Below are 16,695 nucleotides of genomic sequence, written 5' to 3'. Positions count from 1 at the left end.
CAACATTCAACTTTCCATCATCCAACCGCAACCCAGCTATTAACGAAGGAGCGCAGGCTCACTAAGGTCAAGTACCTCATGTAAGCCTCATAACTTCGTACGAGGTTATCTTGTGAGATGAAAAATGAACGATATCTCGTATTTGCTGGACTGTGTTCATAATATCCTAGCTTAAACAATAGTACACAATACTATGTACCTGACACACTTAGTTCATATGACATCATTCTTCTCTTAACTGTTCTGCAACTTACTTTAAGCATAGTTGCAATCTCTTGCAATTTAAAACCTTGTTCAATTAAATATGAGAGCTGTTCTTTGCTTATTACGTACGAGGGTCGTCCACATCTACTATCTTGTTGTACGCAAGCGCTATAACTTCCATAAGAATTCTCAGTTCTTTCGATTTCTACCAGCAAACTATGAGCTCTACCCATGGTTTCTGTTATGAAATCATCGATGTCTAGATTTACCAACATCCTTTGCAAAAAATCTACTTTACCAACAAGAAGCTGAACATTTCCCTGACTGTTATGTACGCCTTGAACATTATTTAAAATGTCTAGGATATTATGAACACAGTCAGGCAAATACGAGATATCGTCCATTTTTCATCTCACAAGATAACCTCGTACGAAGTTATGAGGCTTACATGAGGTACTTGACCTTAGTGAGCCTGCACTCCTTCGTTAATAGCTGGGTTGCGGTTGGATGATGGAAAGTTGAATGTTGAATAGCGCGAAGTACTGCATGTTGAATATATCAATACCATAAGTACAACAATATTGCATTGCCACAACTACAAAGTGGAATTACGAGAAGTACAATGTTTAATACTCGAAACTTGGAAGTATAATTGTAAAAAAGACAATGTTGAATCGGAAAAAGTTTCATAAGGAATAAAAACTTGAATGTCTAATCGTGAAATAAGGAAGAATACTAAAAGTACAATGTCCAATCGCAATGTTGAATTTTGGCCCCGATGGGACGCCATAACTTCTCGCGTGTTCTGTATTCACGCCTGGCTCAGCGTGATCCTAATTAAATTTTTCCATAGTTGACATCCTGATAATCAGGAATTCTTTACACTCTAAACGTAAAAAAAAAGATATAGTTAAAACAGAAAGCAGAAAAAACGTCTAAAAACGGTGCAAGTTTTGATAGCAAGTTGCTGTTAAACGTTGGCCATGAAATTTGCTCCGCAGCGAATGATTAATTTATGATGACGTCTAGTCACCATTTGGTGATAGGTATAGTGATGTATTGCTCTGTGTGTATGAAAAATTGTCTGCATCCCTAACTTAACCACGCCTACAAAAACCATCGAAAAGGCCTTTGAAGTTGAGCAGAAAAGCTTTCCAGAGGGCAACCAAACTGTGGTAAATTCAGTTTGCACTAAAAAGGTTGACCAAAGCATACTCAGCAGGTTTATACGCCTTATTTAACAATTGGTTCATACGTCAACGTGCGTTCATCGAGATATGAGGCACCACAGGTGGCCCAAGCTCTGCCACAGGCTCTTTCACAGTGGATTATTAAAGAGTTTGTTTAGTGGTTTAGTTGGACTTGCTTTTGAGCTCCGTAAATGTAAAGTTGTGTGAAATAATCAAAGAAATAAAGTCTTAACTTCATACTCTTCTCACATACCAAGGTATCCCGGGTAAGAGGATATTTGTGAAAGTCCATTGAAAATAGTGAAGATGGACAGTATCGACGATCTAGTCAAGTCGACGAGTTTACCCGGGGTACCTTAGTATGTGAGAAGAGTTGGTGTTAGAAGACTATGGAGAGGACCCGTTGAGAGAGATTTGACTAGGGTCCAGGTTGACCGCGCATTAACGGTCTCAGCTGCACAACATGTTCCTTCCACGCATTAGAAGAATTTAGAACGGCCGTTAATTTGAAATTCTTGCTGGATTGGTTGCTCGACAAACCAACTTTTCTGGGATTTTTTTCCGTGAACTTAAAGGGAAACTATTTCGCTTTCGTGCTGCCAAGGTTTAATTCGAGGGAATGTATTTAAGTGTTGTTTTCGAGCGATTTTGGCGAGCATGTGTAAACAGAAGTTTCCGACCTTCCCGTATCTTGTGCACGGTGACTCGGTGGCGATTAGCGCGTCAAGCTAAAACTCATCAAAACGTCCACAAATCGCGAGGAGAACAACACAGACTACTCTCTATGAAGGTAAGACTTTATTTCATTGACTATTTCACGCAACTTTACATTTACGGAGTTCAAAAGAAAGTCCAACTAAACCACTATACAAACTCTTTAATAATCCACTGCGAAAGAACCTGTGGCAGAGCTTGGGCCACCTGTGGAAGCACGCGGGAAGTTTGGAGAGCACGAAAGATGCGTAAGAGTTGCTCGAGGCGTAGCCGAGAGAAACTCTAGCTTCTTGAGTTGTACTTGAGAAGTACATGCTACAGTCTCGTGGGTGCTACTTGCTTGCTCTCTAGCAATTTTCCTCTTCGTGTAAGTTTAATCTGGATCAGGATCGACTATCGCGTCTTTTAACCCCGATTTGATATAGTCATCAACCCTGGAGAAAATTTTTCGAATACGAGTGTATTTTACTCAGATATCGAAACCAAACTATATTTAACTCGCTCAACATAAGAAGTTTAGATTACTACTTATTTGGCTAACGATCGTTGCATTTAAACCTACCGTTTTAATAGCTGAGCCTTTGTTTTCAGCCCTTTGCATTTATCTCCCCTACATTTTAGCCAAAACCTCATGGCATCGTTGTTGTGCTCTGCTGGGTTTCTTCCCTCTAAAGACGCTCCGTCTTGACTCAAATTAACTTCAAAACTCGCCGTCATTTTTGCAACAGAACATTCGCCAAGGTCTTCAAACTAAGTTACATCATCTGATCCTCAATTTAACTAAAGTGTTAACAATCAATAATTCCACAAACCTTCGAACAAAACTTACAGCTTCATCACATCGAGCGATGCTTCATAAGCCTCGTTTTGGTGAACTCGGCTTAGGTCTCAACCGCGCGTCCGCCATTTATGATTAAGGCGTATGAAATTCCATATTAAGCACGTTGCAGGTAGTTAAATTTCATCGTATAGGAACAGCAAAGCACTAGGAATACTTTTACTAAATGAAAAATTGTCAGTTACTGTAGTAATTATATTTCTGAGGGCAGGTCAAATTAGCTCCTTCGTGATCGTTATGAAATGCATGGTTACACTCTGATAATTTCAAAGAGGAAAAGTTGGAACATGTATATCTCTACTTATATTTACTGTATACTGTATTATTCTTGGTTGTAAAAGCAATTTGGTGGTCAATTACTTATTCTAAATCGTTGTGTTAAATATGGGTTAGTGCAATCTATTTTTTCTACTTGATATCAATCCTGTGGCTGGCAACCCTTCATTTTAACTATAACCTACAAAGATAAAAAAAAGAAGTGAATAATCAGGGCCAGATAGGTCTTTGGGTAACTTACCCAAAGTACGAGGATGTAGAGGAAATGCCAAGAAAGGGCAGGGTAGCATTCAGTTATGGTGAAGTTTTGCTTATTACATAGTTCACGCACATGCATACAAACTTATGTAACGACTACCCGGTAAAAACTTATGTGCAACATGTGTGCTTAGACTGTTTTCTCATTCCATTATCTTGGTGCCCTCTGTATTTGATAACCATATCAAGAGAGGATTTTAAAAAAGTGGCCCACGAGCTGAAAAATGTTATGCCTGATGCTTTACACTTGATACTTGACAAGTGGTTGAAAGAGCAAGCCATACGAAGGCATTATGACCACAAAAGAAAACTGTTATTTGTTTATAATAGAGATCTTGACAGTATTCTTGCTAAAGTTTCTCTACTACATCCCTCCATTACTGGTAACACCAATTAACAATTGGTTCATGCTTTAGCGTGCACTATCGAGTTATGGAGCACGTGGGAAGTTTAGAGAGCACGGAAGAAGCCTAAGAGTTGCCCGCGGCAATAGCCGAGAGCAACTCTAGCGTCTTGAGTGCTCTCCAAACTTCCCACGTGCTCCATAACTCGATAGTGCACAGCTAAAAGCATATGAACGAATTGTTTTATAACATAGCCGGTGGAATTGTGCATCAAATCCGACGCAAAAAACGGACAACAATATCAGAAGTGATTGTCCGCGGTAAACGAAATATTAAGCAAAATAGGAATTGGTTTTATTTCATATTTGCTGTTGAAAGCTCGAGACAATTTTAAAACGGAAAAATTTAAGCTTACCTTTGAAGGTTGAAACAGACCAGTTTGTCATTTGTTTGGTTTTACCAGAGTGTCATTCTGTCAAAATTTGTTGCATTTCACCTTCGCATATTGAAGCGAATCGTGACGACGCTGATGCCAAGTCTTTCTTTCCGTTGTTTTTCTCTTTCTCTGCCTCATTTAAGAACTCTAGCCTAAGGGAAAAGGTCGGAAAATTGTCTTCGTTTTGGGACTGGTGTGCCGAGTCACTGTTTGTATCCATTATTGTCTCGAAATATATTATTTTTCCCGCGCTAACAATAGCCGCTCGCGCGAAAAAAAAATGGCGAAGCGATTTGCTCCCGCTATCAGCGTGCACTATCAGGATTTTGAGCACGCTTACGTACACTGAATTTGATTGCGCGGCTCAGCTAGCTATGTTATAACACTCAATAGAGAAACAAGTGCTCAAACAAATAGATAAACAAATCCATAAGTCAATAAGAATATTTGATTTGTCCTGCTTCACCAGATATTCAAAAGCATTATTACCTGATAATAAAATTAATTTAACCTTAGTTCAGATTTATTTTCTCTGATCATATTTTCGGGAGGCACATTCAAGTACATTTTATCAGTTTATGGGTTCAACTCAAAGAAAAATTTGCATCATGAACACATATAATGTAATCTATATATAAATGGATATTTATTCTGCCAATAATCAATAACTGGTATGACAGTGATTGATATTTGTACTTTAGAAGACTCTTACTAAAATCCTTTTTAGAATCTGAGTTAAAACCTTATAGAAATCAGACCACCTGGCTCATCAGATTTACAATAAATATGGCCATGCGAACATGCAAACTATATGATCACACTGCTTAATTACTTGTTACTGTAAACCTCAGAAAACCAAAAACACTTTGATTTGACTCTCACAGGACAGCTGTGAAGTGTCCGACACAAAATTCAGGAGTGAGCAAACTCCCCCTATTCCTGCTGTTTAATTATCTTGCCCATGGCTTTTTCCTTGGAATGCCTGGACTTTACACAAGTACATTTGTTTCTGGAGTTCACAGTTTCTAGTTGTCACGGTAACAGTGTAGACAAAATACTTTATTTCCTGAGAATTACAGGAGTCCTACTTTGTTCTGGTTTTTTTCCGAACACAAAAAGCTGTACAAAGACGAGTTCAAAGTAAGGTGTAATAATTGAAACACAGTTCATAGAAACCAACAGGCTATTGATCGTCTTCGAAGCCGTGGTAAACCACAGTTTCGTGAGGGAAAGCGTTGGATAACGGCCTAAAGGCATAGCATGACAAAGGGAACAGATTTGAACTTGCAGCAAAATAAGAACAAGGGTAAACTGCCTGGAAGAGTACTGCTCGAAGACACCTTTATACAATAAAGATAGCCTTTCAAGAGATATTTTTGTCCTGCCACAAAAGCTTAACCAAGAATATTTAAGCTAAACTTTGTATGATACACTTCACCAGCTGTAAGCCGCTCTTGAAGCTCTAGCTCCCTCACTTCTTCACAAACCACGTTTAAACGTTTTCCTCGTAAGCGACAACCTCTTTCTCGTTTGCACGTGGTTCTACTTCTTCGTCGTGCGGAGCTTGAAATATCCAATATTTTTCCTAAACACTACAACAATCATCCATGGACCCCCTCATCGAAAGAAACAAAACTATTACTTAGTTCTTATTATATGGCTGTCTCACAAGGACTGGAAACAACCGAATTCACGAATTTGATTGGCTGAAATCAATATTGAAAGCGGTCTAGATTTTCCCATCTAGACCGGTCTAGAAAAAAAGGTACATATATTAACCAAGCGCGAGGGCCGTACTGGGAGAATGTCGGTCCGAGGTCTTGAAAGTACGGACCGAGCGCAGCGAGGTCCGTACAAAAAAGACCGAGGGCCGATATTCTTCCAGTACGGTCCCGAGCAAGCTTGGTTAATGAGAGATTTATTATACGACTGAAGTTCAAAGGGATACAAGTGCAGTATCATTCGGGACCATTCGGGACAGTGCCCGGTCCAATACTTAGAGAATATTGACCGGCAATAGAGCATTTTGATTGGTTGATTTTAGTTATTGACCCTCTGACTGCCCGCGTCGTGTAATAAAAAGAATATAAAAAATTGGCATATTAGACACAGCCATATAATAAACATCTTATTAACCGAGCTAGGTCGGTCTGTATGGGAGAATCTTGACCTCGGTCGCTGGTACAGACCTCACTCCGTTCGGTCTGTACTGGCGACCTCGGTCAAGATTCTCCCATACAGACCTTCCGCTCGGTTAGTAACTTGATGTTTATTATATGGCTGTGTTTTATATGCCAATTTTGTATATTCTTTGGAACCTTTTTTTTTCTAGACCGGTCTAGCTGCCGGTCTAGATGCCGGTCTAGATGGGAAAATCTAGACCGCTTTCAATATTGATTTCAGCCAATCAAATTCGTGAATTCGGTAGTTCCCAGTTATTGTGAGACACAGCCCTATAATAAAGTCGGTTAAAATGAAGAACGGCGACGTTTTTCGAGCAAGATCGATACATTTCTTCATGTACTTCGAGAGAGCTTCGACGAAAGGGCTAATATGATGCCACAATGGAGAAAGATGCTGAAAAATATTGTTGGCTCAGTATTTATGCTGCCTCTTGTTTTGCATAATCTCAATAATTAGAATTATTATTTTACTAATGTGTGAAATAAACTCATCCTAGATCTTTAATTCTTTGTATTTGATGTACTTTTGTTTTTACGGCCATTCTTTGTAGCTAGATTTCGATGCTACAGTCATTTCTATAACCTTGCATTTATAATGTGCTGATGTTCTGTGTGTTTTGCACTTTTTACTTTACTTTTAAACCAGCCCATATTTAAATTTTCGCCAAATAGACAGCTCTTTCCTATTTCGGTTCATTTTTGCGTTACCTTGTAAAAACCCTTTCGTGACGTGGCATCTAAATTACAAACGCTAAATATTAAACTGTAGAGGAAATCCTCGTCAACATCTGAATATGCTTGTTATGTTTGTTGATCTGGCCGAGTTTCATTTAACTACTTAATACTTATGGCGAAAAAACATTATTTCAACTTTAAAAAATGTGCAGGCTTGCTCGGTTTGAATACTCTTAATGCTTTTGTTTTTAAGGGTTCAGCCAAGAGAAGTTACACTGAACGATCCATTTGGCTTCATCTGGTGTAAGTGTTCTTTTTCTAATTACCTTTTTTGTTCATTTTATTCATTTTTTCTTATAAGAATGTAGAATTGGAACGGCACAAGTGAGAGGTTTCCTCAATATTAAGAACCAATCAAGTGTATCTCGTGTGAGCAGCCCTAAAAACAACAATGAAAACAACCGAGCGGGTAAAAAAACTTATCAGCCTGAAGAAAGCATGATTTTCCCACAGGAACAACAGTACAACTCGTTTAAAGAGAGAACTAATTTAAAGTTACATAAATGAGGAACTTGCAAAGCCAATCTTGTCTGTTTTCTTTTTATTAAAGATGACAAACAAAACAAAACTACGCTCAAGGTAGTACTCCTCAAAAAGTTTTCAAAAGAGAATCAGACCATCTTTAGAAATCACTCAACTTCGTTGATTTGCTTTGAAAAATCCAAAAATCAACTATAACGCTTGTATCTTAGAGAAATGAATTTCTCTGGAAAATGCAAGCAGTACCTGAACTGAACAATCTTTCCTCGAAATTAGAAAAAATCACAGGTAAATACTTTATTTGACTTACCTTTTTGCTCCGTACACAATTTTGAGATTGATCACGGTGTTATATTGAGTTTTACAAATTTTGCACTCTCAGGGCTAGCACCCAAACGTCTTACTTTTTGGGTGCATAAAAGGAGATTCATGCCTGAAAGTAATATTTTCACGTTTCAAACACAACCACCCTGATAGGGAACTTATCGATTATCAGCTCCGTTGAGTGACAGTCAAAGTAGTCATTGAATCTCTACTTGTTGTGTACCGAAAGTAAAAACCTAAATTGAATTATGGTTCATAATCTTTGTTGATACGTGTGGTTGATGTTTACGCTCATACGCGGTATTTGAATCGCTGAAAGGAATGATATCTTTCCGCCTTGTAAAGCTTCTTCTTAATTTCGGCAATCCCGGATCAAATTTACATATATTTGTACGCATCTGTTTCTGATCGATTAGTATCCCACTGTTTTCGATTTAAACTCAATTGCAATCATGATAATAGTGCCATGGGCATGATCAGCTAACGACAAATACTCATTGCAGTATCATCAGGAGGTTTCTAACAAAGCTAGGTGGAACTCTGGCGCCAGTGTAAGATGTGGCACTCAAAATGGTTTGTCCTTTTAGATATTGGTTTGAAATTAGTCTCAACATTTGAAACAAACTCATTTGAAGCACCTAACATGTTCAAGGAGTTAATTACGAGTTTTTGTGAATCGTACTGCTAAATGTTTCAGCAGGTGCAGTTAGCTATGTCGTTGCTATGTACGAAAAACTGTTGGGATATATCTTGGGTGAGAAACTGCAACACAACGATGTCTTCACTTACACCTGTTACACATTTAACCCTCAGAACTACAAGTTTGTAAGAAAGATGTATTCGTCAAACATCTTCGCCTATTTTCCGAAAGCCAAGATTAAAATGATGGGAGAGAGTTGTACAGAACCGTCTCGGGTCAATGCAAGTGAAGTCTAATTAGAAACGATGAAAAGATATGATTTATATTAGGAATGATCTCTCTAATTTCCTTGACCGGTTGAGCCAGATTTTAAAAATAGGAAAGTTGTCTATTGTGATATTTCCTAAATCATACGGAGGTCTTATGGGATAAATTATGTAGGACGCGACCCGACAAAAAGTCTCTATATGTTTGGAATAATTGGAGAATCCTTCAACTTTTCAATGCTATCGATTGCATCTCTTCCAAAATGAGCTTTCTTCGCAACGTTTCTTTAGGCATGGGCCGCGCTTAAATTGTTCTGACCGCGTTCATGATGTGGATTTGACGAAAGTTTTTTCCTTCATCTAGTGTGTGAGAAACACAATGCTTAAATTTTCTGCCGTACTTGTTACTACTAAATGCAAACATAGCATTGTGCCTTTCCTTCAATTTCAAGTTTTTTTTTTTTTTTTTTTTTGCATCATGACACCATATCTTGTTTCAAATTTGCATGTGCGACAAAGCCATTTGTAAATTTTCTTTTGGAAGAAGCTATTGTCTAACGTAATTGTATCACTGTTGGAAAGAACAGTCTGATGGTCTCGGCGGGAGGCTTTGTTTTTTTAACCTTTTTGATGAAATGTTTCGAACTATATGCCAGATTAAAAAGAAAATGATAAAACAAAAAGTTTTGCATAACAATCAGAAGTGTTCAATCTTTGAAGACGAGATGTTAACGGGAAAAAGACGGTTATGGGATTGAGTGACCAGACTTAAATTCAGATATTCATTTAGTAATTTTTCTTATATCAAAAGTTGTCTAAGAGTCACGAAAATTTTTCCTTAACACATATTCCTTTCCATTTATCTTAAAGGTTACAAACAAGATGTGTTAAAGAATATTTCTCTTTACTTTCACTTTTTTGAAAGCATTTAGAACACTTTACGGTGGCTCGTACCGGTTTTCATCTTTTTTGATGGTTTGTAACTTTGAAAGAATACAACAGAAAGACTGACCAAGGCCAGTTGAACACTTTTACGGGGTTGAATTATATAATCGTTGGTTATCCAAAAATAGGTGTCATTTCGTCATTAGCAGTTTCCATGGCAACGCTTTCATAGGCTTATTCAGACGCATTCTTTAGCTTGTGGCTTAAATAATTCGAAAACTAACCCGCTGACCCCGTGATTTTTTTCAGTGATTGCTTTTGGCACTTGAAAAGGAAAATGCACAAAGATTTTTAAAAAATTCTACGGAGCGGAATTTCAGAAAATCTACTAAAAAGGCAATTTTCACACATCGCAAATTTCCTTCCGTAGAATTATCTAGTTTTTTTCCTGATGATTCCTTTCGACGTTATTATCATATTGGAACAGTAAAAAGAAGGGGTCACCGGACTTGCCTTTCATGCAATAGCTTTCGTGAGTTAAGCAATTTCCACGCGCGTTCTTGCGCATTTAAAAATCTGGATTCTATAAGATCGGCATTTGCTCATGATCTGTTTTAGCTATCGCTGGCAATTGCGTGTGCTCACGCGAGCGCCTACGATCTGATGTTTACAGACGTTTACTGCTAAGAAAATCATTAAACAGCTGTCAAAGACAGCCTCCCGGGCTCATCTTAAAAATCCTACACACGACTTTTGGCTATATCATATTATCTTCCTTGAGGTTTCAAAGTCCTCTTCCACTTTAGGTAGATTATCCTTCACTTGAGTTCTTCTTTTTTCGCCGTCGCAAGATTTCATATCGGTTGAATATTTCTTTTAAATGTGAAGTGAAGCAACCTTTACTTCTCCGAAAATCGTCTTCGTTATCTTAGTTTCTATCTCCTGCATTCACACTGGCCGCTCAACACATCAATTACAAGCTCTTAGGTAAACTTCTCACATAAGTAGAAAAAAATCCACGCGCCGCCATCTTTGTTTTAAATTTTCGTCTTTTAATCTCGCGCTTCTTTCGCACGTTTCTCTCGCGCGTGACGCAAGAGTTATCTGTTCCCCGCGCGAGGAAAGTAGTACGAGCCACCTTAAGTGGATTATCGTTGCCAATCACTCGCACGCAAACATTTCCATCAAAATTTGTGCAGTGACCTTGCGGGATTTATTTTTGTCCTTGGCATGTTTATGTTTCTTCGGCTTCAGATTTGAATTTTTTTTTATGGATCAAGTTATTGAAATTTTGTTTTATGTAGTGCGTGCTTTATATTCTTTCGAATGTGCGACTTTTTGTACGTCTGTGACAGATTATTGCACGCGCTCATACGCTTTTTAAAACTGCGAATTTTATCAAAGGTTAACCTGCTCCTCAATCCTTTGATAGTTCAGGCGAGTTCTCACAATCTGTTCCGCGGCAACAGACCGCCTCCTTTGGCAACTTTTGTAGTTTATCGAACAACCGGGAACAGTATACATTTGAACAGATTGCTTGCTAACGTACATTTAGATATTTACATTGCGAGAAAAATATTTCAACCTACTATTTGCGACTACCTCTTTTCAGTATCGAGTAAGAGACGTCGACAAGGGCTAAATGATTGAAGTTATAATTGCAAGATATTTTTGGAGGGAAGATCACTGCACAGCGATACAGATTCTGTTATTAGAATACTGAAGTGTCACAAACAACATCTCATTTTTCTTCCTTACCTTCAACGTTGTTGGAAAATCCCACCTGCCCAAAACTATTTGATGAATCAGCTTGTTTTAAGACGTTTGACATTCCACTTGTTTATTTAAGAAAACGCAAGGCATTAAGGGTGCAAATTACTCCGTCCTTCTCGCTTTAATCACATTGGATGTTTTTGGCCACTCTCTTGGTGGGCTATATGTTAGTGTTTTCCTGCTTGAAGAGGAAGAATTCTTAAGTTTCTACCTCAAAGCAACGGCGAACTCATATTCTGCACCTAGCAGCGTGCTATGAGTCGAACTAATAAGCGCGAAGTAACGAATCAACTGATCGCAGACTCAATTTCGTGTTTATGGTTTCTCTCAGTAGGTTTTTCCGTCACCACATTATCAGCTTCCGCCGTGCTTGTTAAAAGCTTTAAAGGACTCCTAGTCCAAGCAGAACATCTTCAACATGACCGGGATCAACAGTGTTATTAAAATCAAAAACTGTTCTTTTATGGTCGACAGCGCCGATCGACGGAAGTATCTTGCTTCGACAGCATCGCTGTAATCGTATTGAACTCCGTTTTCTCTCTGATAGCCACGTTTCAAAATCTTCCAGTGATTTACGCGATTGTGCGAACACCGTCCTTGCACAATCCTCCCTGCATCCTCTTGTGCTCGTTGGCTTCTACGGATCTTCTCGTCGGATTTATCATTCAACCTTTGTACATCGCGCACAATGCCATTCTCCTAAGCGGACACCAATTCAACTGCAGTCTGTGGATGACGGAGACATTGTTACTGTTGTTTATGTTTGTATCTATCTCGACGCTGGTCTTAATAAGCACGGAGCGTTGGCTTGTGCTCCATTTTCACCTCAGATACCGTGAAATTGTCACAATGTTGCGGACGTTCATATCGATTGGCTCAACTTGGTTCTTTTGTACTGTGTCAATCATTGCGTGGTCCGCAGGGCTCCCCAGTTACATCTTCACAGTAATTGGAATCACTGTCATAACGATAGCGGAAATTTTGCTTCTTTACACGTACATCAAAATATTTTTGGGGCTCCGTCGGCATCAAGCTCTTATTGACAACCAAACCAAGCTTCACCCTCAATCAGTCAGCATAGGGAAACATAGGAAATCTTCCGCCACCATGCTGTACGTGGTGGATTTGTTCTTTATTTTCTACACGCCGACGTTCTATGCTATGAGTCACTATTTAGATTCTAAAGAAAAAACGTACAGCGTGGAGCAGACAATTTTATGGGAGGTGGCTAAGACGGTGGCGTTGATGAACGCTTCCGCAAACTCGGTAATGTACTACTGGAAAATGCAGGAATTGCGACGCGCCGTCCGAAACGTGTTCGGCTTTACGTCCGCAACACGGGTTCATGTGGGAGATGTTATCACCCCCGGATCAGAGAGCATGGAGAATGAGTATAGAAGCAGAACAGAACACCAGCGGCAAGGGTCGTTTTCGGTTAGACCGCGAGTGAGCTGGTCGAACACTGCTCTTTCTAAACCGGATCGTCGCGAGGATCAAAGCTGCACACACACGAAATTAAACCACCGCAGAAAAAGGTGTTTCTCTTGCCGAGATATCTCGAGCCTGGCCCAAGCTTTGGAGGGCAAGTTCCGTTAAACGGCAATGAATAGAAAGCCTTCTATAGCAGAAGGGGTCAATTGTGTAGTTTTTTTAAGTGTTCGCGATTACTTGTGAGGACGTTAGGGTAAGAAACCGTACATTAAATTTAAAGTAGACTTGCAATGAGGGTTTTTATCTCAATAAAAACATTTGGAGGGTTCCATTTGAAACGCTGTTCTTCCTTTGAGTCTCATTGACATTCAGGTTAAACGTATCATAAATACGTTGAATTTTTTTATGTCTTTCCACAGACTATGAAATTATTATTTTCGTCATTTGAGGCAAGATCTTTCAATTTCCCTCGTCATTTCCATCAACTATTATGTTCAAGAAACTTTGTAAATGAAAATAAACGCTTTTAGCTTTGTATTAAATTATGTCATCTGGTACTACATGTTTCTAGTTGAAATTCTGAAGGCTTTTTCCGTTGGCTCTAACATTATATTGACTATTGACAATTTTTTTATTTAGGAAATAAGAGTGATGTTTTGTTTACAAGAGCCCCTGAATAGCTTTGTGAAAGAATTACAGGGCTATATACTGACGATGAATTTTATTTTATGGTAATTTTGACCAGACAATTTCTCAAGGGAAACCGACATTAGATAACAATCTGACGTGCTTACATTTTGCTTTTCTTTTTTAACTTTGTTTTTTGGGCAACGCAACAAACTCAGCTAGCCTTGATTTGCTGTGAAGGTCATTCTTTTTTCGTTATTAAAACAACGTATCGCCGATAATTTTCTCGATTTTTTTCAGAAAGCAACCTCATATTCTGTCGTCATAATGCCGGACGGCAATTAAGCAGTGAAATGGCCCAGTAAAAAATCCTTTCGACTTAAATGGAAGCATCTTATTATATTACGGAAATGTTTGCCCAGAACAACCCGATGTGTAAAGGAAAAAAACTTCAAATAAATTAAAAACATAGCCCTGAATGTCCAATGTTGGTGCAATACTAGATCATAACCAATCGAATTACAGAGCACATCTAATTAAAATCGAAAAGAATGTGCTACTTCTACGGCTTGTTTAATCTTTCAGTTTAGATTATAAAAATGTTTTTAAAACTCTGCAGCGCCCATATGAATTATTCGCTTTGTATTAGACCAGTTAATGTTCGGTAATTTTCTGTGGCTTATATTTTTTTTGTGTGTTATTAAAAAAATACAGCAACTTTTATTACCCAGTTGTAAGAAATATTGGTTATGGTTAAAAATGTGTCGTCTAAGCTAAACAGGAAAAATTTCGGATCTACGGCTTTATATGATACGTGACATTTTATTAAGTACCAAGTACATAACAGATATTTCTCGTAACAAATGGGGGTGCCTTTTGAAAGTGTGTTTCCTTTTTTTTTTCCCTTTTGTTCTGCATTAATGGTCTCTTTCGCTTGCGTTGTAGAAGGGCTAGGGGCCTTCTTTGGCTTCTTTGATTAAAATCTTCAAGAGACGATTACCGTTTGAAAACAAAATGTAGAGGTGTTGCAACTAGGATCAGTGTAAGTGTACAAGATTGCTTAATTTTGAATTATTTTCATTTCAAATTCGAATTCACCTTTCCTGCACGCACGGGAAAAATCCTTTTTTACGCCGTTAAAACGATACATTTGACTTCAGTCAAGCTCGATACATTCCTTTTAATGAACAAATTGTGTTGAACTACGAGTATCTTAACTGATAGCCTGGCACTCCAGCAGTTGATTGCATTGCAGAAAATTATGCGTTTATTAAAACAAATAGTACCTTAGTCAAAATGATTTGCAGGTGAGAAATATTATAAACGCCATCCATGACTTCAGAATCCTATCTGAGTAGAATTTTTAGTTTGCTTTACGCTCCTAGCAAAAAATTTCTGAGGTACATTCTAAGAGGTTAATGCTCGCACGAGGAAAATCCTTCTAATGACTATTTGAGTAAAACAGTTGAACGAGCGTATATACCAAACCTCACACATATTCTAGGATAACCACCCTCAGTCTCTACTTTGAAAAATTAAATTCACTTTTTTTACCTCTGTTCGAAATAATGGTGAAATAGCAGAAAAAAAAAAGGAAGGTAGAAATGTTAATTAATTGTAAGATCGATTGGCTATTATGCCGTTGTGCTAATCAATAGAATTGTGTTCATTAAAAAAAGGACGAGAGCGCACTTTTGGCGGCGTTTGCAGCATCTCCAGCAACCTCTTTAGCAGCGTCTGCTGGTTTTTCTTCCTCTTTGGATCCATCACCCAACACACCGCCAAGACCACCTGGTACCTTAGCTAACAGGTCCTCCTTCTTGTCTCCTGCCAGCTTCAAGACCTGCTCCAATTTTTGCCTTAATTCATCGCATTGTTCTTGCAGACCAATTACTTCGGCAGCTTTCTGTGATAGCTCTTCTTTTAAAGTGGCTGCCTCGGCAGTTTTCTCTTCTAGCTGTTTCTTAATTTCTTCTTCTGCCATTTTCTGAATTGAACGAAAAGTATAATTAAGTCACCTAGAGGCTTGAGGCTTGTAATTAGCCTTGAAGCTTTCATAAAGCTTTCACTTCTCTATGCATTATCGTTTTATTTGTGCATTTTTAAAATTCGGGTTTAAATTGAGATTCAGCATTATCCTTCTTTAATTCCTGTACTCTGGTTTCCCCCTTGTCAGGTAAATAGTATGTGTCAACATCATGAAAACTCTAAAATTGAAAGTTAAGAACGTGGAACATGGTTCTGTCGCGTCAAGTGTAAAATAACATTTCTAGTCGTATAACAACGGCTTTGAAACTTTTCTGCGGTATGCACTCGCACACAAAAAAAAATTATTTTGCTTTGTTGGCTTCAAACCCTGTTTTTCAGGTTGAAAAATTGCATAATTGCAGTTAAGATTACAAATACATAAGATAGTCAGTATTTACTTTAGTAACTGGTAAAGTTTTGTGTTTTCACCAAAGAAACTGATTACAACTGGAAAAGTCCTTTTAAAAGCGACGAGTGTTTTTCCACAAGGAGCTTTTACTCGGTTCGCTGCTATCGGTCTATTTTTCTAGTAAAATTGAGGAAAATATTGTACCCAACCTACCAACCTTGTACTATTTCCCGGCCTCTTCGTCCGTGGAACAAAGTAGCGAAGTCTCGTAAGCTGACTGATAACTTTGGCGCAGGTTGAGGCTTTAAGAAGCTGCTTTAGGCACCCTGGGCGAGAATTATCCATGAATTATAAATTAACAACAAGTAGTTCAAGAGTTTAAAATGCGTAAAGCCAAACGTCTTCAATTTCATGCCAGGTTTCGTGGTTTAAAGGCCTGTAACCACATACCCGAAGAGTCTATCCATCTATTTGGAAAACGCGGTGTGCTATTCCTTTTCCCATGCCAATCGACCAACTTTTCTCAGCTTTGCCTATGTGGACTGTTTGTTTAACCACACTTTACTAGAGATTTTAACATTTTGAAATTTTCTACGAAGAAAAAAAAAAAGAAAAAAATTTCTTAACGAGATGTTTTTACAAGTTAAATAATTCCAACTACCCGTGCATTCACCGTCAATTAAATGTCCAGGGGTGATCGAAACTGTTACCCTC

At 38.3% G+C, this 16,695-nt stretch overlaps 1 protein-coding gene and 1 pseudogene across 2 annotated transcripts; one reads left to right on the top strand and one right to left on the bottom strand.

Annotated features, from left to right (window-relative positions):
* The first annotated feature begins 6,920 nt into the window (after positions 1-6,920).
* On the top strand, positions 6,921-13,332 carry LOC148732474 (melanocyte-stimulating hormone receptor-like; annotated as a pseudogene). Its single transcript, XR_015999694.1, has 2 exons — positions 6,921-7,421; positions 11,878-13,332. The product of XR_015999694.1 is annotated as a melanocyte-stimulating hormone receptor-like (transcript).
* Positions 13,333-14,769: 1,437 nt separating this feature from the next.
* Positions 14,770-16,326, bottom strand: LOC111333055 (uncharacterized). The gene is made up of 2 exons (XM_088756049.1): positions 16,199-16,326; positions 14,770-15,591 (listed from the first exon to the last, which is right to left on the bottom strand). Exon 2 carries the CDS (start codon positions 15,586-15,588, stop codon positions 15,274-15,276), a length of 315 nt encoding a protein of 104 aa, XP_088612175.1. The 5' UTR covers positions 15,589-15,591; positions 16,199-16,326; the 3' UTR covers positions 14,770-15,273.
* Between the last annotated feature and the right edge of the window lie 369 nt (positions 16,327-16,695).

This window comes from Stylophora pistillata, chromosome 4 (assembly GCF_964205215.1).
Source record: "Stylophora pistillata chromosome 4, jaStyPist1.2, whole genome shotgun sequence".
Classification (NCBI taxonomy): domain Eukaryota; kingdom Metazoa; phylum Cnidaria; class Anthozoa; order Scleractinia; family Pocilloporidae; genus Stylophora; species Stylophora pistillata.
The sequence above is the reverse complement of the archived record's forward strand: the minus strand, read 5'-3'. Positions and strand labels throughout refer to the sequence as shown.

Excerpts from the sequence above, each read along its gene's own strand:
- LOC111333055 (XM_088756049.1), bottom strand. The coding sequence starts at position 15,588 with ATGGCAGAAGAAGAAATTAAGAAACAGCTAGAAGAGAAAACTGCCGAG.